At 47.3% G+C, this 24,648-nt stretch overlaps 1 protein-coding gene across 1 annotated transcript in view; it reads right to left on the bottom strand.

Moving 5' to 3' along the window:
* Positions 1-24,648, bottom strand: part of LOC147124365 (guanine nucleotide-binding protein subunit alpha-14) — a 207,265-nt gene that overhangs the window by 116,253 nt on the left and 66,364 nt on the right. Inside the window, exon 2 of the mRNA XM_085985872.1 lies at positions 23,261-23,445. Coding sequence (XP_085841998.1) covers positions 23,261-23,445 — 185 coding nt within the window. The remainder of the gene's footprint in view (positions 1-23,260; positions 23,446-24,648) is intronic.

Genomic DNA, 24,648 nt, shown 5'->3' with positions numbered 1-24,648 from the left:
AGGTAAGTACTGTAGAAAATATAGGGACAGAGTGATCTCCTGGAAGAATTTCGATCGCCTAGATGGGTCGGAGAGGAATTTCCCAGATTTTTTTCTCCCAAATTGGCCATTGGGTCTTTATCTGGTTTTTCGCCTCTCCCGGGAGATCACATGGGTTCGGGTGGATGCAGAGTGATAGAAGATTTGAGGTTAGGATCAGATCAGCCATGATCTTATTGAATGGTGGAGCAGGCTCGAGGGGCCGATTGGCCTACTCCTGCTCCTATTTCTTATGTTCTTATATACTGGCATGGGTGGAAGATTGGCTATCTAACAGAAAACAGAGAGTTGGGATAAATGGTTCATTCTCGGGTTGGCAATCAGTTCCGCAGGGGTCAGTGCTGGGACCCCAACTCTTAACAATCTATATTAACGATTTGGAGGAGGGGACCAAGTGCAACATATCCAAGTTTGCTGACGGTACAAAGATGGGAGGGAAAGCAGTGAGTGAGGAGGACATAAAAAACCTGCAAAAGGACATAGACAGGCTAAGTGAGTGGGCAGAAATTTGGCAGATGGAATATAATGTTGGAAAGTGTGAGGTTATGCACTTTGGCAGAAAAAATCAATGGAGAGAAACTGCAAAGTGCTACAGTACAAAGGGATCTGGGGGTCCTGGTGCATGAAATGCAGAAGGTTAGTATGCAGGTACAGCAGGTGATCAGGAAGGCCAATGGAATCTTGGCTTTTATTGCAAGGGGGATGGAGTATAAAAGCAGGGAAGTCTTGCTTCAGTTATACAGGGTACTGGTGAGGCCACACCTGGAATACTGCATACAGTTTTGGTTTCCATATTTAAGAAAAGATATACTTGCTCTCGAGGCAGTTCAGAGAAGGTTGATTCTGGAGATGAGGGGGTTGACTTATGAGGAAAGGTTGAGTAGGTTGGGCCTCTACTCATTGGAATTCAGAAGAATGAGAGGCGATCTTATCGAAACATATAAGATTGTGAGGGGGCTTGATCAGGTGGATGAGGTGAGGATGTTTCCACTGATGGGTGAGACTAGAACTAGGGGGCATAATCTTAGAATAAGGGGCTGCCCTTTCAAAACTGAGATGAGGAGAAACTTCTTCACTCAGAGGGTAGTGAATCTATGGAATTTGCTACCTCAGAGAGCTGTGGAAGCTGCGACATTAAACAAATTTAAAACGGAGATAGCCAGTTTCCTAGCTGATAAGGGAATTAGGGGTTACGGGGAGTGGGCAGGGAAGTGGATGGGAGTCTAGGTTCGGATCAGCCATGATCCTATTGAATGGCGGAGCAGACCCGAGGGGCCGTATGGCCTACTCCTGCTCCTACTTCTTATGTTATGTTCAACAGCCAATTCAAAACTTGTTCCCTACAGAAAAGAGTAAATACATTAAAAATGATTTTGCCAACATTTTCTTACCTCTGAAACTCACCAGTGCACCATTGGATCCTTCACACCACTTCTGCAGCTGTCATCAAAGCAGAAACATTACAGCAGACTCACAACACACCACACTTACCTGGCATGGTGTCCGGACGTCGGGGAGCCCGAAGCAGAAGCGGCAAAATTGAAAAAGAGCCCGTTAACAAGTATCAAGTACCTGTTAACAGGCAGGTAAGTGGCTATAATTCTCTTCCCGCCGCTAGGCGTCGGGTCCATGTGGAAATCGGGGACCTGACACTTGGGAAGATTGATTGGAGGCGGGTTTCCTGCCCGCTGCCAATCTTTGCGATTGACAGCGGTCCCGCCTCCAATCCCACACTGAGGACCGGCAAAATTCCGACCAAAGTATTTGTTTAATGTCTCTGCCAGTTCCTTATTGCCTATTATAATTTCTCCTGTCTCTGCCTTTAATGGGCCCATGCTTACTTTCACTAATCTCTTCCTATTTACATTTACAATCTGTTTTTATGTCTCTTGCTAATTTGCTCTCATATTATTTTTCTCTTTCCACATCAATTTCTTGATCCTCCTTTGCTGAATTCTAAAATCCTCCCAATCCTCAGGCTTACTGCTCTTTTTGGCAACATTATAAGCCTCTTCCTTTGATCTAATACTATCTTTAACTTCTCGTTAGCCACAGTTGGACAACTTTTCCTGTGGCATTTTTATGCCTTAAAGGAATGTATATTTGTTGTAAATTATGTATCAATTCTTTAAATGATAGCCATTGCTTGTCTACCATTATACCTTTTAATGTAGTTTCTCAATCTACCTTAGCCAACGCGCCCCTCATACCTACGCAGTTTGCTTTGTTTAGATTTAAGACCCTAGTTTCGGATTTAACTAAATCATTTTCAAACTCAATATAAAATTCTATCATTATTATGGTCACTCTTCCCTAAAGGCCCCTTTATTGCAAGGTTATTAGTTAACCCTTTCTCGTTGCACAATGCTAGATCTAAAATAGCCTGTTCCCTAGTTGGTTCCTCAACATACTGATCTAGAAAGCTATCTTGCATACATTCCATGAATTCGTCCTCCACACTATTACTGCAAATTTGGTTTGCCCAGTCTATACGTAGATTTAAGCCCCCCATGATTACTGTATTAGCCTTGTTACATGCGCCTCTAATTTCCTGATTTATACTCTGCCCTACATTACAACTACTGTTTGGGGGCCTATAAACAACTCCCACTAATGTTTTCTGCCCCTTTCTGTTTCTTAGCTTCACCCAAACTGATTCTACTTCTTGATTTTCGGAGCGAAGATTCTTTCTCGCTACTGTCTTTAACCCAGCCTTTATTATCAGGGCTACCCCTCCTCTTTTTCCATTTTGCATATCTCTTCTAAAAGTTAACTATCCTGGAATATTTAGTTCCCAACTATGGTCACTTTGCAACCACATCTCCGCAATGGCTATTAGATCAAACCTATTAATTTATATCTGCACTATTAATTCATCTATTTTGTTGTGAATGCTTCACGCACTGATATAGTGACTTTAGTTTTGACTTTTTTCTATTTTTCCCCTGATGTCACTATAGTCACTGATGCCCTATTACTTTTGTTACTTTCTCTGTCCCTTCCTGACCCACTCTGCTTATTTTTACCCAAAACTCTACTCCACTCTAGATTTCTCTTGCTGCTTTAAAATTTACTCTTTCCTGAATCCTCCTACTCCTGGCTGTGGCAACAAGAACAGGTCAGAGGTTAGGTATTCTGCGGCAAGTGTCTCACCTCCTGACTCCCCAAAGCCTTTCCACCATTTACAAGGCACAAGTAAGAAATGTGATGGAATACTCTCCACTTGCCTGGATGAGTGCAGCTCCAACAACACTCAAGAAGCTCATCACCATCCAGGACAAAGCAGCCCGCTTGATTGGCACCCCATCCACCGCCTTAAACATTCACTCCCTCCACCACTTGCGTACCGTGGCTGCAGTGTGTACCATCTACAAGATGCACTGCAGCAACTCGCCAAGGTTTCTTCGGCAGCACCTCCCAAACCCGCGACCTCTTCCAGCTAGAAGGGCAAGGGCAGAAGGCGCATTGGAACATCACCACCTCCAAATTCCCCTCCAAGTCACACACCATCCTGACTTAGAAGTATATTGCCGATCCTTCATCGTCGCTTGGTCAAAATCCTGGAACTCCCTACCTAACATCATTGTGGGAGTACCATCACCACACGGACTGCAGCGGTTCAAGGCGGCGGCTCACCACCACCTTCTCAAGGGCAATTAGGGATGGGCAATAAATGCTGGCCTTGCCAGCGATGCCCACATCCCATGAAAGAAAAAACATCCGGCACCCAGAGTACATTCTGTGCCCTTACGACTCTCAGTGCTTCTTCCAAGTGGTGTTCAACATGGAGTAGCACTGGTTCATCAGCTGAGGGAGGGGCAATAGGTGGTAATCAGCAGGAGGTTTCCTTGCCCATGCTTGACCTGAAGCCATGAGATTTTTTGCAGTCCGGAGTCAATGTTGTGGACTCGCGACTCCTTCCCGACTGTATACCACAGTGCCGCCACCCCTGGTGGGTCTGTCCTGCAGGTGGGACAGGACAGACCCAGGGATGGTGATGGAGGAGTTTGGGAAATTGGCTGAAATGTATGATTCTGTGAGTATGACTGTCAGGCTGTTGCTTGACTAGTCTGTGGGACAGCTCTCCCAATTTTGGCACAAGTCTCCAATGTTGGTGAGGACGACTTTGCAGGGTCGACTGGGCTGGGTGTGCCGTTGTCTGAATTTAATCCATTTACCTAACCTAGAGCTGTAATCCTCACCAACCAATTACCTACCTGCTGTCCTGTGATGTCACTCCTTGTTTATTTTGTTTTGAGGTCGCTGCTCAGCTCCCTTTATGCTGCTGCCTCCGCCGCTCAGGGCCGCGTTGTGTCCTGGGCCTTCTCCGGTGCTCACTTTATGCCGCCGCCGACTCAGGTCAACGTTACACCGACCCTTCATACATTGTAAAAATACATAAGTGAACTGTTCTTTCTCCCCAATGCACAGAAAAAGGAAAAGAACAAGTGTTGGGATGCTGATTGCTGTACACATTACAGTAGGAATTTGAGAGCTTGCTAGAGAAAAATGTGTCCGCATACTCTGTTAGCATTGCATTAGTATATAGTATCTATCTACACAGATTATACGGTTGGTCTAATCAGGAATAAGTTCAATGGAAGAGTTTAATTTTTCACAATAGGTAAAGTATTAATATGTTTTGAAATATTCAGATACGTGTCAAAGCTAATAAAGTGAGGATAAAAATGAAATAAATAAAATGATTTACTCCATGGGACATGAAGCAGGTGACATCATTAGTCCATTTGGATTAACTAATAATAAAATGGAACAGAATTGTTGAAAAGATCTTAAACTCACTGTAGCCTAAAAAAATATAATATTCTAGTGAACTAAGTTTAACGAGTGGAAACAAGAGGAAAGGTGACCCAGATTCATTTGTTATCTTATACTGCCTTTTGCAACATTTCAGATAAGGCAATTCATATCACAAAATAATTTGTGGCACTTTATTTGTACATATTCCAAGATCCAAAATACTCTGAAAACTCCCAATCAGTGCCAAGTTAACTCTTCGGAGAGCTATCAATCAAGTGTGAATAAAAACGTAAGTAACCGTCTGCTGCACATGCTCAGATTACACAACACAAATTCAGCTGCAAATCAGAGCTTGGAGCAAAGTCATCAAGTCCAAGGCCAGACTTTTGGGAGAAGCAGAGGCCTTCAAGTAAAAACTTTAATGAAGGCATCAAAAGACAGAAATGGATAAATTCAAGGGATAAATGTAATCTTGTTCTTGTGAAATTTATTTTTATTTAATTTTATTTAAATCCTTATTTTGCATCTTGAAAATTTCAGTTACCGAGAAGAAAAATGACTACTGATTTTGTTTAAAAAAAGCATTTTCAATGATTTATGAGAACCTCATGATCAGTTTGCACAACTCAGGATTATAACCAACTATAAAATAGCAATGGTGTGTCACACACCATAACACCTTTAACATCAAAAAGACTTTTCACAGAACTACCTACACAAGTAGCAAGTATTTAATGAGTTTTCAAAGAAATGCAAGCCCTATGTATCAAGTTTAATATTTATATTTGAGTGCTAGATCAATATTGTTTAAAGAACAGACAATTCATAAATATTTGCAAATCAAACTGGATTGTAAAAATTACTTGAAAAAGAATGGTTGTGTATACCTAACTTTGCCCACTGCACAGCTGGATTTGTGGTGTGCCAATTTGAAAGATTATATTCTCCCAAATCTCTTCAGAGGCCAACACTTGGATTTAAATCTATTTGGGTTTCTTCATCAGAAATCAAAATCAAATCAAATCAACTTTTATTGTAATTGCAAAATACTGCGGATGCTGGAAATCTGAAATAACAACAGAAAATGCTGGAAATACTCAGCAGGCCAGGCAGCATCCGTGGAGAGAGAAACAGAGTTAACGTTTCAGGTCTGGGACCCTTCATCAGAACTGGAAAAAGCTGGAGATGTAACAGATATTAAGCAGGTGCAGAGACAAGGGGGGGGGGGGGGGGCGGGGTGGAGGTTAGGAGGGGAGGAAGAAATAGAAAGAACATCCTGTACTTTTGTAAGAGGCAGGAAAGATAAAATGTTGCAAATGGGAATGGCAAAAATCATACAACGAAATGTAGGCTTGCGGCTCCCGAGAGTGTACATTTAGATTAAGACATTTAAACATTCAACATACATTTGGCTTGTAATACATTAACATAAACATAACCATAATAAAGTGCATTGGCAGATGTGCAGGCTTTAGAGTTTATTTGTGGAGTTCAGTAGGATGACAGCCCTGGGAAAGAAGCTGTTCCTAAATCTGGTCGTACGGGTGCAAATGCATCTGTAGCGTCTCCCAGATGGCAGGAGGACGAACAGACTGTGGCTGGGGTGGGTAGGGTCTTTGATGATGGTCCGTGACCTCTGTAGACAGCGTTTCTGGTATATGTGCTCTATGGTCGGTAGCCGGGTGCAGGTAATGCGTTGGGCAGTTTTGACTACCCGCTGCAGGGCTTTCCGGTCATAGTAGCTACAGCTGCCATACCATACTGTGATACAGTTCGTCAGGATGCTCTCTATTGTGCAGCGGTAAAAGTTAGAGAGGATCAGGGGTGACAGGTTACATCCCTTCAACCTCCTTAGGAAATATAGGCGCTGCTGGGTCTTCTTCACCAGAGAGGAGGTATTGAGGGACCAGGAGAGGTCTTCCGTGATGTGGACTCCGAGGAACTTAAAGCTGTCCACCCTTTCCACCACAGCCCCATTGATGTGGATGGGGCTGTGACTTCCGCCTTTAGAAGATTGCTGTACTTACTGATCTGTTTTTACTTACATGCTATCAACTCCATTCGATCATGATGTCACAGAACATCAGGGGAATCAGAACTTTAAAAAAAAATTAAATTGCATGAAGATCATATTTTAAATTTCTTTTATGATCTCTGGGAAGAGGACTAAGCAGCTATAGGGAAATTTAAGTTTGAGAAAATAAAGTACTATCAATCAAAAACATTGACATTCATCTGCATTTTTAGATACTATTTTGGTTAACTTGGTTTAGTAACAGTTAAAAATTTCCAATAATCATTACCCCAAATGCAGCAGTCAGCCACCACAGGAAAAGCCAATACCACTCACCTGAACCAAACCTCCTGGGCAGTCTCAAAGTCGCTATGTGAGGCTCACCTCCCAACATTCTGTTTGTTGCCAATTTTTTCCACTACCCTACTCTCCTGAAGGTACAGTACCACAGATGTCAGTTTCCCTCTGGTACATCAACAAAGTTACCATTCTACATGTCGGCGCCTTGCAGGTGAGTATCAATCAGAATATAGGAGCAGGAGTAGGTCATTCAGCCCCTCGAGCCTGTTCCGGCATTCAGTTAGATCATGGTTGATCTGTATCTTAACTCCATCTACCTGCGTTGGTTTCCTAACCCTGAATACACTTGCCTAACAAAAATCTATCAATCTCCATTTGCAAATTTCGACCTAGATTTTTGGGGGAAGAGAGTTCCAGATTTCCACTACCCACTGTGTGAAGAAGTGCTTCCTGACATCACCCCTGAACGGCCTAGCTCTAAGTTTAGGGTTATGCCCTCTTGTCTGGACTCCTCCACCAGAAGAAATAGGGTAGATAGAGAGAAACTATCAATTCCTTTAATCATCTCAAACTCAATTAGATCACCGTTTAATCTTCTATATTCAAGATTAGATATAAGCCTAGTCTATGCAACCTGTCCTCATAATTTAAACACTTTTAGCCCAGGTACCACTCTGATGAATCTGCACTGCACCCGCTCCCAGGCCAATGTATCCTTCCTGAGGTGTGGTGCCCAGTACGGAACACAGTGCACTAAATGGGGTCTAACCAGGGATTTGTATAACATAACTTCCACTGCTTTGTATTCCAGCCCTCGAGATGAAGGCCAATATTCTACTAAGATTTTTTTTTAAAAATTTGTACCTGTCCACTAACATTTAGTGATTTCTGTACTTGGACCCTAAGTCTCTCTGCTCATCCAGAGTTCCTAGCTTCTCACCATTTAGAAAATACTCTGATCTATGTCTCTTAGGTCCTAAGTGGATGACCTCACACTTCCCCATATTGAACTCCATCGGCCAGAGTTCTGCCCAGTCACTTAATCAAGCAATGTTGCTTTGCAACTTTCTGCTCCTGTCTACAACAACAACTTGTATTTATATAGCGCCTTTAATGTAGTAAAACGTCCCAAGGCACTTCACAGGCGTATTATTTACATTGTTTACGGTGCACCTAACTTGGTGTCGTCAGCTAGCTTGGATATTCAGCTCTCCATTCCTTCATCTAAGTCATCTATAAATATGGTGAAAAGCTAAGGCACCAATAGTCACATCCTGCCAATTTAGGTACATACCCATTATCGTTACTCTGTAGACCTCTCAATGAGAGCAGCATCTTAATCAAGCCTACTCCCATCTTTGCACGTATTACCAGCACAAGCCCCAAGTAACAAAGAGGAGCAGATGCCCTAACTGATATTGCCATCCCAAACCCAGACTAACTGAGGTCTTCCTGAGATCAACTAACTCCGAACAGACTGGCCCATTGATATTGGAACTTCCCCGATCTGTAGGGCCTGGCTAGTAGTTGGATAAACTCGTTGAGTTGTCGCTATTACTGTGTCATGTACGTTGATCCATACACACTGTACACATTTGAATGTATGGCTGAGTTATAGAATGAAGAATTGCCAAAAAAAAGCTGCAAAAATTATCTTAACTAATCAAAACCTCAGAGGAATGGAGTTACAATTCTATTGCAAAGACAATGAATTTTGAGATGGTAAAATTTAAGAGAAAATCTGCTTTTGATTTTTTTGAGGACTTGAAGGGAAGGTTTCTCTTCTGTTCAGAGAAACTGACCCATTGTTGCAGAACATTAACATGGGGTTGGGGGAGGGGAAGGAGTTATGAAACTCATCTGTTCACTGAAAACAAACTCATCTATTGTTGATAATCAGTGTTGTATTCTGCATTGTATAATTTAACAATGAACATCCTGTACTGGTAAATTTACTTTGATCATAAAGTAGAGGTTAACTTTGACCCTTTCCCAGACTAAAGCAGCATTGTTGCATTAAAATGTGTTTGTCCCTAAATACTGTGAATTAAATGCCTCTATGAATTATATAACTCCAATCTTTAAAATGTAGAGACAAACATCTTGTTGATGCATGGAATTTTAAAAAATGAATCCATTTAAAAAACTTTCTATACTTCAAGGGTTAAGTAGAACAATATAAAACACAACTGTTAAACAAATAATGCACAAATTGGTAACTTCCTTTCAGATTTTTAATAAGCCATTTAAAATCTTGCATCTCTTTATACTCTTAACCAGCTGAAGTGCCCGGCGGTGCCGAGGCTTTTTCGAGGGCATGTTGTTGTTGGAAGAGAGAGAGCGCGCGACGGGGGGGAAAGAGCGCGCGACGGGGGGGAAAGAGCGCGCGACGGGGGGGAAAGAGCGCGCGACGGGGGGGAAAGAGAGCGACGGGGGGGAAAGAGAGCGACGGGGGGGAAAGAGAGCGACGGGGGGGAAAGAGCGCGCGACGGGGGGGAAAGAGCGCGCGACGGGGGGGAAAGAGAGCGACGGGGGGGAAAGAGAGCGACGGGGGGGAAAGAGAGCGACGGGGGGGAAAGAGAGCGACGGGGGGGAAAGAGAGCGACGGGGGGGAAAGAGAGCGACGGGGGGGAAAGAGAGCGACGGGGGGGAAAGAGAGCGACGGGGGGGAAAGAGAGCGACGGGGGGAAAGAGAGCGACGGGGGGAAAGAGAGCGACGGGGGGGAAAGAGAGCGACGGGGGGGAAAGAGAGCGACGGGGGGGGGGGAAGAGAGCGACGGGGGGGGGGAAGAGAGCGACGGGGGGGGGAAGAGAGCGACGGGGGGGGGAAGAGAGCGACGGGGGGGGGAAGAGAGCGACGGGGGGGGGAAGAGAGCGACGGGGGGGAAGAGAGCGACGGGGGGGAAGAGAGCGACGGGGGGGAAGAGAGCGACGGGGGGGAAGAGAGCGACGGGGGGGAAGAGAGCGACGGGGGGGAAGAGAGCGACGGGGGGGAAGAGAGCGACGGGGGGGAAGAGAGCGACGGGGGGGAAGAGAGCGACGGGGGGGAAGAGAGCGACGGGGGGGAAGAGAGCGACGGGGGGGAAGAGAGCGACGGGGGGGAAGAGAGCGACGGGGGGGAAGAGAGCGACGGGGGGGAAGAGAGCGACGGGGGGGAAGAGAGCGACGGGGGGGAAGAGAGCGACGGGGGGGAAGAGAGCGACGGGGGGGAAGAGAGCGACGGGGGGGAAGAGAGCGACGGGGGGGAAGAGAGCGACGGGGGGGAAGAGAGCGACGGGGGGGAAGAGAGCGACGGGGGGGAAGAGAGCGACGGGGGGGAAGAGAGCGACGGGGGGGAAGAGAGCGACGGGGGGGAAGAGAGCGACGGGGGGGAAGAGAGCGACGGGGGGGAAGAGAGCGACGGGGGGGAAGAGAGCGACGGGGGGGAAGAGAGCGACGGGGGGGAAGAGAGCGACGGGGGGGAAGAGAGCGACGGGGGGGAAGAGAGCGACGGGGGGGAAGAGAGCGACGGGGGGGAAGAGAGCGACGGGGGGGAAGAGAGCGACGGGGGGGAAGAGAGCGACGGGGGGGAAGAGAGCGACGGGGGGGAAGAGAGCGACGGGGGGGAAGAGAGCGACGGGGGGGAAGAGAGCGACGGGGGGGAAGAGAGCGACGGGGGGGAAGAGAGCGACGGGGGGGAAGAGAGCGACGGGGGGGAAGAGAGCGACGGGGGGGAAGAGAGCGACGGGGGGGAAGAGAGCGACGGGGGGGAAGAGAGCGACGGGGGGGAAGAGAGCGACGGGGGGGAAGAGAGCGACGGGGGGGAAGAGAGCGACGGGGGGGAAGAGAGCGACGGGGGGGAAGAGAGCGACGGGGGGGAAGAGAGCGACGGGGGGGAAGAGAGCGACGGGGGGGAAGAGAGCGACGGGGGGGAAGAGAGCGACGGGGGGGAAGAGAGCGACGGGGGGGAAGAGAGCGACGGGGGGGAAGAGAGCGACGGGGGGGAAGAGAGCGACGGGGGGGAAGAGAGCGACGGGGGGGAAGAGAGCGACGGGGGGGAAGAGAGCGACGGGGGGGAAGAGAGCGACGGGGGGGAAGAGAGCGACGGGGGGGAAGAGAGCGACGGGGGGGAAGAGAGCGACGGGGGGGAAGAGAGCGACGGGGGGGAAGAGAGCGACGGGGGGGAAGAGAGCGACGGGGGGGAAGAGAGCGACGGGGGGGAAGAGAGCGACGGGGGGGAAGAGAGCGACGGGGGGGAAGAGAGCGACGGGGGGGAAGAGAGCGACGGGGGGGAAGAGAGCGACGGGGGGGAAGAGAGCGACGGGGGGGAAGAGAGCGACGGGGGGGAAGAGAGCGACGGGGGGGAAGAGAGCGACGGGGGGGAAGAGAGCGACGGGGGGGAAGAGAGCGACGGGGGGGAAGAGAGCGACGGGGGGGAAGAGAGCGACGGGGGGGAAGAGAGCGACGGGGGGGAAGAGAGCGACGGGGGGGAAGAGAGCGACGGGGGGGAAGAGAGCGACGGGGGGGAAGAGAGCGACGGGGGGGAAGAGAGCGACGGGGGGGAAGAGAGCGACGGGGGGGAAGAGAGCGACGGGGGGGAAGAGAGCGACGGGGGGGAAGAGAGCGACGGGGGGGAAGAGAGCGACGGGGGGGAAGAGAGCGACGGGGGGGAAGAGAGCGACGGGGGGGAAGAGAGCGACGGGGGGGAAGAGAGCGACGGGGGGGAAGAGAGCGACGGGGGGGAAGAGAGCGACGGGGGGGAAGAGAGCGACGGGGGGGAAGAGAGCGACGGGGGGGAAGAGAGCGACGGGGGGGAAGAGAGCGACGGGGGGGAAGAGAGCGACGGGGGGGAAGAGAGCGACGGGGGGGAAGAGAGCGACGGGGGGGAAGAGAGCGACGGGGGGGAAGAGAGCGACGGGGGGGAAGAGAGCGACGGGGGGGAAGAGAGCGACGGGGGGGAAGAGAGCGACGGGGGGGAAGAGAGCGACGGGGGGGAAGAGAGCGACGGGGGGGAAGAGAGCGACGGGGGGGAAGAGAGCGACGGGGGGGAAGAGAGCGACGGGGGGGAAGAGAGCGACGGGGGGGAAGAGAGCGACGGGGGGGAAGAGAGCGACGGGGGGGAAGAGAGCGACGGGGGGGAAGAGAGCGACGGGGGGGAAGAGAGCGACGGGGGGGAAGAGAGCGACGGGGGGGAAGAGAGCGACGGGGGGGGGGGGGGGGAAAGAGAGCGACGGGGGGGGGGGGGGGAAGAGAGCGACCGGGGGGGGGGGGGAAGAGAGCGACCGGGGGGGGGGGGGAAGAGAGCGACCGGGGGGGGGGGGAAGAGAGCGACGGGGGGGGGGGGGAAGAGAGCGACGGGGGGGGGGGGAAGAGAGCGACGGGGGGGGGGGGAAGAGAGCGACGGGGGGGGGGGGAAGAGAGCGACGGGGGGGGGGGGGGGGGAAAGAGAGCGACGGGGGGAAGGTGAGGGGGGGAGGGGAAGGGAAGGGGGGGAGGGGGAGGAGGGTGGAGGGCGGGGGGAGGGAGGGAGGGAGGGAGGGGAGGGGGAGGAGGAGAGAGGAGGGGAGGGGGAGGGGAGGGGGGAAGGGAAGGGGGGGAAGGGGAGGGGGGAAGGGGGGAGAGGGGAGGGGAAGGAAGGGGAGAGGGGGGGTGAAGGGAAGGGGGGAGAAGGGGGGAGGGGGGTAGGGGGGGGGGAAGCGGGAGGGAGGGGAGGGGGAGGGAGGGAGGCGGGGGCAGGGGGCGGGCCCCCCCGGGAGGTGAAGACCGCCGATTGCGGCTGTGCGAGACGGCTGGGGGGCCGGTTGCCAGGGTGACGCTTGACACTCAGCAAGCCCCGCCCCCAGCCGAGCCAGAGAGAGACGCCGCGTCTCAGCTCCTGCTGCGCGCGCACCCTAGCGGCGCTGGGCTGAGGCTCGGCCCTCCAGCCTTCGAGTGGGGCCGGGAGGTGCCTAGCTCGGGCGTGGGTGCGGAGGAGCCGCCGAGGCTTCTAGGCCTACCTGGAAAAACGGGGAAAGGTAGGAAAATTAATGAGATTAGATAAGTTAATTACTTTCTAAATCATTTTTTTTTGAAACAGTATGTGTTTTAAAAGCAACGTTTTTTTTTTAAGACGCAGAAAGCGGGAAAAAGAAAGGAAAAGTTTGGAATCAAGATGGCGGCGACTCACCTCGGTTCAGAACGATAAGGCCCGGCCTCACACGCACCGATTGGCCCGGCGGCACACGCCAGCAACCCGGCGTACGATTGGTCGAGCTCACTCTGTCGCTAATGAGCGGATAATGAGATGCTAATGAGCGGAACGTTAAGGTTTTTCGGATACTGGGGGCGCGATTTTAGCCCGGCCGAAACGTAAATACGCTTAAAACCGTCTCGGAAGCGTAAGCTTTCTTTGGAGGTAACGCGCGCGTAGGTACGCCCTGTAACTTTCGAGCGCATACCCGACAGACGCACACGCGCACGCGATGACAGACAGACAGAAGTACCGATTTATATGTATAGATAGATGCACAGATTACCTCACTCATCGAGGCATCTGCAGACTCAGCACAGCTTACAGCAAGCATGCCTAATGAAGCTCCAAATTTAATAGTAATTTGCTGCAGGAAACAGAGACTGATCAATGGATAAAGTGTTGTGCTGCATTCTTCTAGAGCAAAGCTCAACAGAATTTCTTAGCATCAGATTGAATTTGCTGCCTAATTGACGTCTTCAGCAGCAGTCCATTAGAGAGTGACTGATGTTTGTTTTTCCCCAAAAAAGTTACTTCAAAAATATTCAATTACATTGTTCATCCAAGTAAATTTTACTATAGATAAATCCAGAGGAATACTAAAAGTCAAGTGAAAAAATGAAAGACATAGCAAGACTACACCGTACTTTTTCCATATTCGCCATGCTACTTCATTTTGTATTGCTTTACCTCTTTCTTCAGTCCAAAAAAAAGCATTCACGACATTTAAATAAGAAGCAAACTTTCCTTTGCACAAGTTGATCTCTCATGGCGTAGCAGATCGAGAATCAAGACCAAGTGCAATTTCATATCAAACGGGGAGGACAGATGTGAAGTGGAGAAGAATGGGGCAGGCGGAAAAAGATGAGAGCTAAGAGGTTTTTGGGAGACAGGGAAAAGAGGAGACAAGGGATTGGAGGCTGGAGGAGGAAAAGGGGAAGTAGAAGATTGGCACAGTTTTTACAAGTACCTGTACCTGAATTCCAGTAAAGAAAGTTTATTTCTATCTGCTGGCATAGAACTGTTTTTATCATTGAAGTGTGCTCAGAAGAACCATTTCATTTTCCAAGCTGAACTAATAACATCACCATTAACGGCAATGGTAGTTTGCGACCACCAAAACTTCTTCTGCTAGTTTACTCATAACCTAGTTAGAAATATCCACGAGACCAGGGCCACAGTTCAAAACACCACATTCACAAGAGACTGCAAGTGTAAACAATATGCTGGATGTCGAGGGTGAAAACCAATGGGTATGGTCAGGAAGCTTGTGAAGTTGAGTGTTCAAAAAACAGAGTATGTCGATGAAGTTGTTAAACTTAAAAACTTTTCTTTGAAGCTCTAATTTGTCGATAGCTTTCAGTGGGAACATAATATTTATTTATAAGAAGCATTCACGCATTGACAGCAAAGGTAGCGGCAGTTTAGAAAGGTCCAGTGGCAGCTTCTTTTCAGGAAGGCAAACAGCATGGCCTTCTCAGAAGAGCTGGAATGGATCAAGGCAGGCGGGGAGCTGGGTGGGCTATGGTGAGAAACAGTGGGGGGTTGACACCATGGCAGAGTCAGAAGCAGGATTAGAAGCAAAAGAAAAAACATTTTTTGGGAAGTGATGTAGGGTCGTAGTCTCATGAAAATAATTATATCTTTAAAACAATAACAGATTTTTGGGGGGCTAAGAGTGCTGAGAGGCAGATGGACAAGTGACAAAAAAACGGCTGTGGGAGGTCTCTTTTTTAAGTTCATGGGTTGTGGGTGTCGCTGACATGGCCTGCATTTATTGCCCATCCCTAGTTGCTTTGAGAAGGTGGTGGTGAGCCTTCTTCTAACTGGCTTGTTAAGCCACTTCAGAATGCAATTAAGAGTCAACTACATTGGTGTGGGGCTGGAGTCACATATTGACCAGACTGAGTTAAGTTTCCATCCAATTACTAGTCTGGTAATTTAACTGCTACCATGCCCTGAAAGCAGGAAAAACTTTTTAAATAGTTTTAAAATCAATCAAAATTAATATAAAAGTAAAAAATAAAAATACACATCAATAGAAACTCAAGTTTAAAACCTTACCTGCCTCAAGATGGCATCCAAGCTGCGAGAAACAGTTCAGAGATTTCGGTCACAGAATCACTTGGTAGCCAAGTTATAAATGTGAACGCAGAAATTTATAATGGAAAAAGTTGGCACAAAATTATGAAAAAAACATGTTAACAGAAAGTAAGGTTTTGTCGACAGGAAATGCACACAGATTTTAATAAGATACAGAAATCGTCTCAACATATCCTCAGGAAATCCAAAATGCCTCACAACCAATTTGTCACTTTTGAAGCCCAGTCACCGTTATATAGGCTGAGCAGCTAATTTGTGCACAGCAAAATCCCAAATACAACAAATGAGATGAATGACAATCATTTTTTTGTGGTGTTGGTTGAGGGAAGAATGTTGGTCAGGATGCTGACAGAGCTCTCTGTTCTTTTTGAGCTATGGGATCTTTTACCCAATTAGGAAGATGGGGCCCCTGTATAACATCCCATTCAAAAGATATCCAACAGAGCACCATTGAATACAGCACCAAAATATCAGTGTAGATTATGTGGTCAAGTCCTGGAATAAGGCATGAACCCACAACCTTCTAACTCAGATGCAAGAGTGCGAGTAAGCCCAGCTGACAAAATAAAAAAACATCAAGTATTTAAGTCCAGTGCCCATGAAGAATCTGCAATAGTTAGAAATACATCATCAATTATTTTAAAACATTCTGGCTATAAACATACAGCATCCTCTTCCTAACATTATTTTGTAATCGCACCACTCACTTGCTAAAAGGGGCAACAATTCCATGTCCCTGGATACAGATATAAACACACAGCATTTGTAAGAATTCAGTTTCCAAGTAGAACTAAGAATTTGATTAGATGACATTATTTGTCGAGTATAGGAAAAATGTGATAACATTTTTAAGTTGCTACGGTAACTATAACAGTACATATTTACAGGTGGGCAGTCAGATTGTTTTCATTGTATGCTACACTTTTTCAAAATGACCCCAAGCAGCTGATAAAAAGGACAAGACAGCACATGGACAATTCCCACCATAACCATTTTAATGTGCTCCAATTTTAAAAGGATCTACATCAGAGGTTACACCTAAAATTTGGCTGGAAACAATTCTGGTGCTATGTATTGCTGCTGGAGCAGCTTCAATGAAGTTACTGCATGCAAATATGAAAAATAGTCTGTTGCCCTGCTCATGCACTCCTTATTGTTAAATAACTAGAATTACTTGAACTATAATAATTATTCAGTTTAGTGAGCAGTGCATTTGTTAATGCAATTGTTTTCTTTTTACACGCTATACACTTTATACAGAGGAAATCTAGAAGCAAACATTGCGTACAATGTAGATAAGATTATAGTTTGAAACCATAATCATCTGAAGCACTTTCAAAATTCAATAAAATAAATGTTGACCAGGATGCAAGTATCCAGTTCATGATGTGCACAGCAACACTGAAATGACAGATAGGCTTTTATTCAATAGTGACCTACAATAGCGTTTTAGAATATGAAACAATAATATCTGGGTTACTAATTGCTGAAGCAGGTTACCACATTACCCTTTCACCTCGGAGCCCTGTGTTCAAATGCACCCCAGATTAATGGGATGCCAACACCAAAATGCCTACTTTGAGACTTTAGCAGAAGAGGACAACTTTGGATCACTGCCACCATTCTTTGATTTAGATCTCAGATTCCACAGTGGAAGAACTGCCAAAGAAATGGCAATATCCAAGAGGAGATGCATCTTATTATATGCCATAGTAATGAGAGGAAGACGGTGTACATCATGTGATCACTATGCTCTAATCACTTTAAAAGATCACTGCTCCCATGGGTTTATCATTGTGATGTGTCGAATATGCCTACAAACAAGGATACAGTATATAGAAACACGGGCTATTTCGTAATTTCTATTACTGAGAAACAAAAACAAATTGTAATTCCTTTTTGTCAGAGAAATGCTACAGGGCCCTGAAAGGGCTAATTGACATTGAAGACCTGTACCGTAATGTAATATATCGCTGTACCAAACCCTGGGACCAGTTATAATGGCCTTGATATTTATGGAGAGGCTGGGAAGGAACAGACTGAGGGGTTGTAGTGGCCAGGAAATCCAGACATGTGGGTAACACGGAGGTCCTGTCAAATTTAACGGCAAGGCCGCATTTGAACTTTTTTCTCCGTTTCCCGGCCACAGCCAGCCAGATTGAGAGGTCAACAATGTAGGTCAACAAAGACAAAGGTGATGGTTGGGCAGGACCTGATGCAGGGCAGGATGCAGTCAGCAGAGTTTTGGATGAGCTGAAGTTAATGGAGGATGGAAGGCCGGCCAGTACAGCACGGAATAGTTTATTTTGATGGTGGCAAAGGCAAAGATGAGAGTTTCAGTGGTAGATGGACACTGGGGCAGCAGCAGGCATTGTTACAGAACTAGGCCATCTTTGCGATATGTTAGATATGGGTTTGGAAGTGCAGCTTGGTGTCAAATAGGATGCCAAGATTGCAAACAATTTGGTTCAGCCTGAGATAGTGGTCAGGGAGAGTTTGTAAGGAAATGGAGTTTGTGACAGGAGTCAAAGACAATGGCCTAGAAATTGAGTTTTGGCGCAGCCAGGGCTTTAGCGCCGGAAGTTAGTGCCGGCGCTAAGTCCCCCTGCGCGCGCCAAAAATTCAGTAGCGCCGCGCCCAAACGGCTGCCGGCGCTACTGGAGGGTTTCAGCGCCTCCCAATGGGCGCTACCTGCCCCATTGCGGCGCTGTTCCGGCGCTGCGGCACCCGATGCGGTGCGGCAGGCTGGGGACGTGCAGGCCTCCTCCTCCCGTTAAGGAGGAGCTGCCTGCACCCGACCGCGGCCCGCGCAAATCAGCTTAAAAATGAGCCCGGCACCTCGGACAAGTGCCGGGCTTGCATCTGTTCCGGGGGGGGGGGGGGGGGGGGAAAAGAGAAGTCCGGGGAGGGAGCTGCGGGCAGGCGGCTGGCGGGAAAGTGGCCGGCCGCCGCGGGGCCTTTAATGCGCCGGCGCAAACTGGAGTAAGGCACCTCTGACAGAACGTTGCTTGCGGCTGCCACGGGCGAGGCGGCCGCAACTCAATTTCGGAGTTCGGGCGGGTTACCACGGCAACCGGGACGCTGCGCACACCGATGACGTCATCGGTGCTGGCGCAGCGCTACCGGTGCAACGCCGATTTAGGGCCCCAGGGAATTTTTAAACTGGCCATAACTCTGGCGCTAGTCCCTCTAGCGCCTCAAAAGCGGCGCTAAGGCAACTGAATTTCTAGGCCAATGACTTTTGCCTTCTTACTGTCTCGCCGAAGAAAATTGCAGCTCACCAAGATTGGATGTCAGACAAGTAGCCTGACAGCACAGAGGCAGTGGAGGTACTTCTGCGCTCACTCGGAGGTCGAACTCCAAACCATCGTCAACACCTTCACCGAAGCGTACGACAGCATGGGCCTTACACTAAACATCCGTAAGACAAAGGTCCTCTACCAACCTGCCCCCGCCACATAGTACTGCCCCCCAATTATCAAAATCCACGACGAGACCTTGGACAACGTGGACCACTTTCCTTACCTCGGGAGCCTACTGTCAACAAGGGCAGATGTCGACGACGAAGCCCAACACCGCCTTCAGTGTGCCAGTGCAGCCTTCGGTCACCTGAGGAAGAGAGTGTTTGAAGACCAGGACCTCAAACCCGGCACTAAGCTCATGGTCTACAGAGCAGCAGCGATACCCGCCCTGCTGTATGCCTCAGAGACATGGACTATGTACAGCAGGCACCTCAAAGCACTGGAGAGGTACCACCAACGCTGCCTCCGCAAGATCCTGCAAATCCATTGGCAGGATAGGCGCACCAACGTCGGTGTTCTTGTTCAGGCCAACATCCCCAGCATCGAAGCTTTGACCATGCTCAATCAGCTCCGATGGACGGGTCACGCTGTCCACATGCCCGATACGAGACTCCCAAAACAAGCGCTCTATTCGGAGCTCCAGCCCGGCAAGAGAGCCCCAGGAGGGCAGAGGAAATGCTTCAAGGACACCCTCAAAGCCTCCTTGAAAAAGTGTAACATTTCCACCGACACCTGGGAATACCTGGCCCAAGACCGCACAAAGTGGAGGAGAAGCATCCGGGAAGGCGCCGAACACCTCGAGTCTCTTCGCCGGGAGCAAACAGAAGCCAAGCGCAGGCAGCGCAAGGAGCGCACGTCAACCCAAGCACCCCACCCACCTGCCCCTTCAACCACCGTCTGCCCCACCTGCGACAGAGACTGTAGGTCCTGCATTGGATTCATTAGTCACCTGCAAACTCATTTTTAATGTGGAAGCAAGTCATCCTCGGTTCCGAGGGACTGCCTAAGAAGAAGTGAAGGTGGAGTGGAGGTGGGAAAGGTGGTGGAGAGGTGGAGCTGGGTGTCATCAGCTGTGGAAGCTGACCCCATGTCTGTGGTTGATGTCACAAAGGGACAGTATGTCACAGTCACAGTCACAGAATCTACAGTGCAGATAGAGGCCATTTCGGCCCATCGAGCCTGCACTGACACATATCCCACCCTATCCCCGTAACCCCACGTATTTAATCCCCTAACACTAAGGGTCAATTTATCATAGCCAAATCAACCTAACCTGCACATCTTTGGACTGTGGGAGGAAACCGGAGCACCCGGAGGAAACCCACGCAGACACAGGGAGAATGTGCAAACTCCACACAGACAGTCGCCCGAGGCCAGATTTGAACCCAGGTCCCTGGCGCTGTGAGGCAACAGTGCTAACCACTATGCCACCGTGCCCCCCGTATATAGGTGATCCATCCAACTTTTAGAGAAAGGAGGGGAAGAGAACAGAAGGAATAATTTGAAGAAATAAAATACAAGTTATTAAGGTGGAAATTCAGTGTTTCTTTGCAGGAACAGACATAACAGCTAATTTTCAATCAAAAACTGGTATACAATTGTATAGCTATTTGACACTCTTGTTATGAAAGGCCCAAGACAAAATGGTGCTGTAGAGGTTCAAGTTTGATTCATAGTAAGTAGATATTTAAATCACAATTTAATATGCAACAGGAGGAGTTCCATTAATTTTCATTCCAGCAATACAAAGCTAAGGTTTATGCAATCATTCGTAAGAAGCTAAAGGACCAACCTTTAACTGGTCAGTCATCTCATTGCTGTTTGTGGAACTTTACTAAGGCAGAATGACTACTGTCTTTGCCCACATAACAGTCACTGTGCGCTAAAAGTAATGCAATGTGTGTGAAACAGACATTTTGATGTGAAGACACTGTACAGTATAACTACTATATAAACTGTGAGGTGAAAACTGACAAAGAAGCCTTTGTTGACCAAATTGTTACAGAAAGAGATAACCACACACGTATCCATGCAGAAGAAGTAGAGGTGATGGTGTACACCATCTCTCACCTCACCATAAAGTTTCAAAATCTCAGGAAAATATCAATTTGTATAGGAAATGTCCAAACCGCAGGCCAAATCCAACACACTTGTTAATCTTATCCATTCTGCGGGGCTTCAACTTCTATCCGCGGAGCAGAAACAGCTGACACTTCGTGGGGTTGTGGGAACTGTAAACATTTCAGAAGCGCTGCCAGTTTTCTCAGCAGAAACCCAATGAATTGGCAGGAGTCTCCTGCAGTCAACAACACTGCTCTCCTCCATCAGTCTGGATCTGCAGCGTTTTGGATTCCTGAGCCAGGTTCAAGTTGAAGGAGAGCAGCAACGCTGCTGGGAGTCAGAGACACATATCAATCCAGTGCATTCTGTGGAGAAAACCAGCAGCGTGATCTGTGATTTTTTTTTAAATGATCACAATCCCATCAGATCAGCTGTTTATGCCAGCAGTTATTCCCAGAGGTGAGCACTTTTATATTAACAGAACTCACCTCACCTCTCTGTGGGTCTTTTGTGGGACTGGGAGCAGGAAAGCAGATAGCCTCCTTGCAGCAGTTGACATATACTCTTGAAGCTGAGCATGAGGGTGCCAACACATTGACTCGCCCTGCACAGAAGGCCACCAACCAGATCCTCTTAGACTCCATCCCCAGCACATGTCTGTGTCTCTAATATCCCTTCCTCTCATATCCTAAGTACTGTGGCCAAGGATGCGGACTCTAATCTGCCCACTCATCTGAGGCTTGGTGCTACTACCTCTTCCCATCCACAGAAGAGGTAAGAAAAGAGTAAGAACGGGAATGAGAAAATAGAAAAATAAAAAGGAGATGTACAGAAATGAACAGAGAAAGACACACGTACATATATGAAGGGGGAGAGACATTGAAGTGGGAGGGAAACATGTGAAGTGGGAGGGAAACATGTGGAGAGAGAGAGACTGAATTGATAGAGGTGGTCACGTACAGAAGTGGAGAGAGAGAGAGACTGGAGTGAAACATGAATGGGCATGAGTGTGAAGTGGATGAGAGAAGAAAGGCTAAAGTAGAGAGAGCAGGACTAAGAGACTAAGTGAAAAAGAGAAAAATATTAGTGGAGGAGAGAGAGTGAAGTGAGAGGGGGGAGAAATACACTGAAGTGAATGATCAGAGGGAAAATAGAGGTGATGGATTAAAGAGATAAAGGAAAAGAAAGAGACAGCCTGATGTTTGCATTTCTCTCTCTCTTCCTACAAGTGATGAAGCAAAAAAGAATGAGATTGAGGTGAAGGGATGGGCAAGAAAGAAAAAAAGACTGACAAATGAAGCAAAATAAAAGAAAATTAACAAGTGAAGGAGAATAGAGATTGAATTGGAGGAGGACAGACATTGAAGTGAAGGAGGAAAGAAAAAATGAAGCCAAGTGGGGGAAGAATGAAAGAGATAAGCAGAGGAAGTATAAATAGATCTGAGTGAGCAGTGTATGATTAAATTGCATTGAGTTGAGCAGAATCATGACAAAATGCTATGTATTTGAATTTCCTGGAATTCTTTGCATCTTACATCCAAGCCCAGTCTTCTGTGAAACACTACTGTAAAACCACAAAAGCTCTTTTGGCACGATAGTTATGTAAAAAGCATTTCTGTTAAATTCATCTCTGTGTTGTCCAGATCATACAGACACACAACTTAGGAGTATTCTTAGAAACAAACCATCCTCTGCTAGGTTTCCTTATCTTATGTACTCCTTCAAGGAAGTAGTTATATATTTGATTCTTAATATTGTATAAGCTAAAACAGTATCAATGTCACAAATTTTAGGTCTGACCTAGATATTCTCTCAGACTCAGCATCACTGGACTCTCACATAAGAGGGTCTTGCATCCCTTATGATCAGGTATTCACCCGATTTTCTGTTATTTTTGGCTTTTGATTTGTATCTAGCTTATCAATGAGCTTGAAGATCTCTGGTTCCTGTCCTCAGTGTTTGCTTCCATTCTTCCTCTCGGTTCTCTCCAGCAGCATGGTATTGCTGGAGGTATTTGCTGATTACACGTATCCATGCAGAAGAAGTAGAGGTGATGCTCTCACCTCACCATAAAGTTTCAAAATCTCAGGAAAATATCAATTTGTATCAGAAATTTGTATTCTTCCTCCCAGTTCTCCCCAGCAGCATGGTATTGCTAGAGGTATTTGGTGATTATGCTGTTTTATACTAACAGGGGTGTTATCAATGAAGTGTGACAGGCAAAATACTACAAGAAATAAGTGCGACACTTCGAGAATTACATTTTATACCCAAGTCTTGTAATATACATTTTAGAAATTTGCATTGACCTTTAATAGCCTGACCTCACTGAATTCAAGAATAGCAAAATTATTTCAATAACTGGTCACCTGACTCGAACCCTTAGCTCACAAGAGATGGGATCCTACATTATGAACTGGTTGTAAATATTTCACCAGATAGGTTTGCACACAACACAAAAAAAATTCTTACCATGTTTTGCTCATTCTTGTATTGCACTCGGAGTGTGTCCATGGCTCTGATCATTGCTTGCATTGCAGTAAATATGTTCTGAAATACGAGCTTTGTGAAATTTTTCCTGTCTTCATCAGAGTAGCCATCTCCATGGATGATTCTCATCTGCTTAATGAAAGTGCTCTTGCCACTTTCACCAGTACCTAAATTCAAACAAAGAACATTGTAAAATGTCATAGGGCCGACAAGCCTATCCCCTTTTGACTGATCTCAAACCCACAGCACAAAACTGTCCAACAATTTCCACTCTCACTCAGAGAGGTTGTTATGTAGCCATACTATACGTGATGAAGGCTTAGCACTAACAATATGTGCCAAAAGTGGACAGAAACATTTTGTTCTCCAACACTAATGCCTCTCATGCAGATAAACACATAATTTTCCAGAATATACATAACAAACAATGTTGTTCAACGATGATCCTTAAAAAAGCAACAGACTTTTAGTGCATAAAAAAAGGTCTTGAGCAGCGTTCCTGTGTTAACCTTGTAGACTGTAACAATCTGAACCACAAAGTGATATTACTGCCTGGCATTTAGTCCCATAAAAATTCATTTTTGCAGTACATATGCTGTGTAGTGGGGCTCAGTCACCATTTGCCTGATAAACGCGATCTGTCATCTGCCACTGGGAAACAGTGTAATTTACTTGTGTATCAAATTGTGAGGTACTATACATGACATTATAATAAAGAAGTTACAGTGCAGTGGAGATAAAATGTACATAATTTAAATTGTAAGTTATTATTCAAAACACTATTTGCAGTCAGATTACACAGTGGGCACTACCAGCTGAAATTAAAGAGACACAACATGCATGTGCAAACAAGAAACAGGTGCACTAAAACAAACATCACGCTACAAGAAAAAACAAAGTGTGACCATAGTTAGTTCAGTCTGCTAATTTCAATTACTGTTCAATCTTTGTTCCAACAATTTATTTTTGCTTTTCCCAATTTCCCCAATTTTACACATCGTCTAGCATGAAACAGAAAACAAAGAGTAGGAATAAACGGGTCATTTTCGGGTTGGCAGGCTGTAACCAGTGGGATACCACAAAGATCAGTGCTTGGGCCTCAGCTATTCACAATCTACATCAATGACTTAGATGAGAGGACCAAGTGTAATGTATCCAAGTTTGCTGACGATACAAAGCTAGGTAGGAAGGTAAGTTGTGAGGATGCAAAGAGGCTGCAAGGGGATATAGACAGGTTAAGTGAGTGGGCAAGAACGTGACAGATGGAATATAATGTGGAGAAATGTGAAGTTATCCACTTTGGTAGGAAAATTGGAAAAAGGAGAATATTTTAAATGGTGACTGGAAAATGTTGGGTTTCAGAGGGACCT

Source organism: Somniosus microcephalus, chromosome 1 (genome assembly GCF_052327205.1).
Source record: "Somniosus microcephalus isolate GS21.2 chromosome 1, FLI_Smic_1.0, whole genome shotgun sequence".
Taxonomy (NCBI): domain Eukaryota; kingdom Metazoa; phylum Chordata; class Chondrichthyes; order Squaliformes; family Somniosidae; genus Somniosus; species Somniosus microcephalus.
Note: the sequence above shows the minus strand (reverse complement) of the source record. Positions and strands in the feature narration are given on the sequence as shown.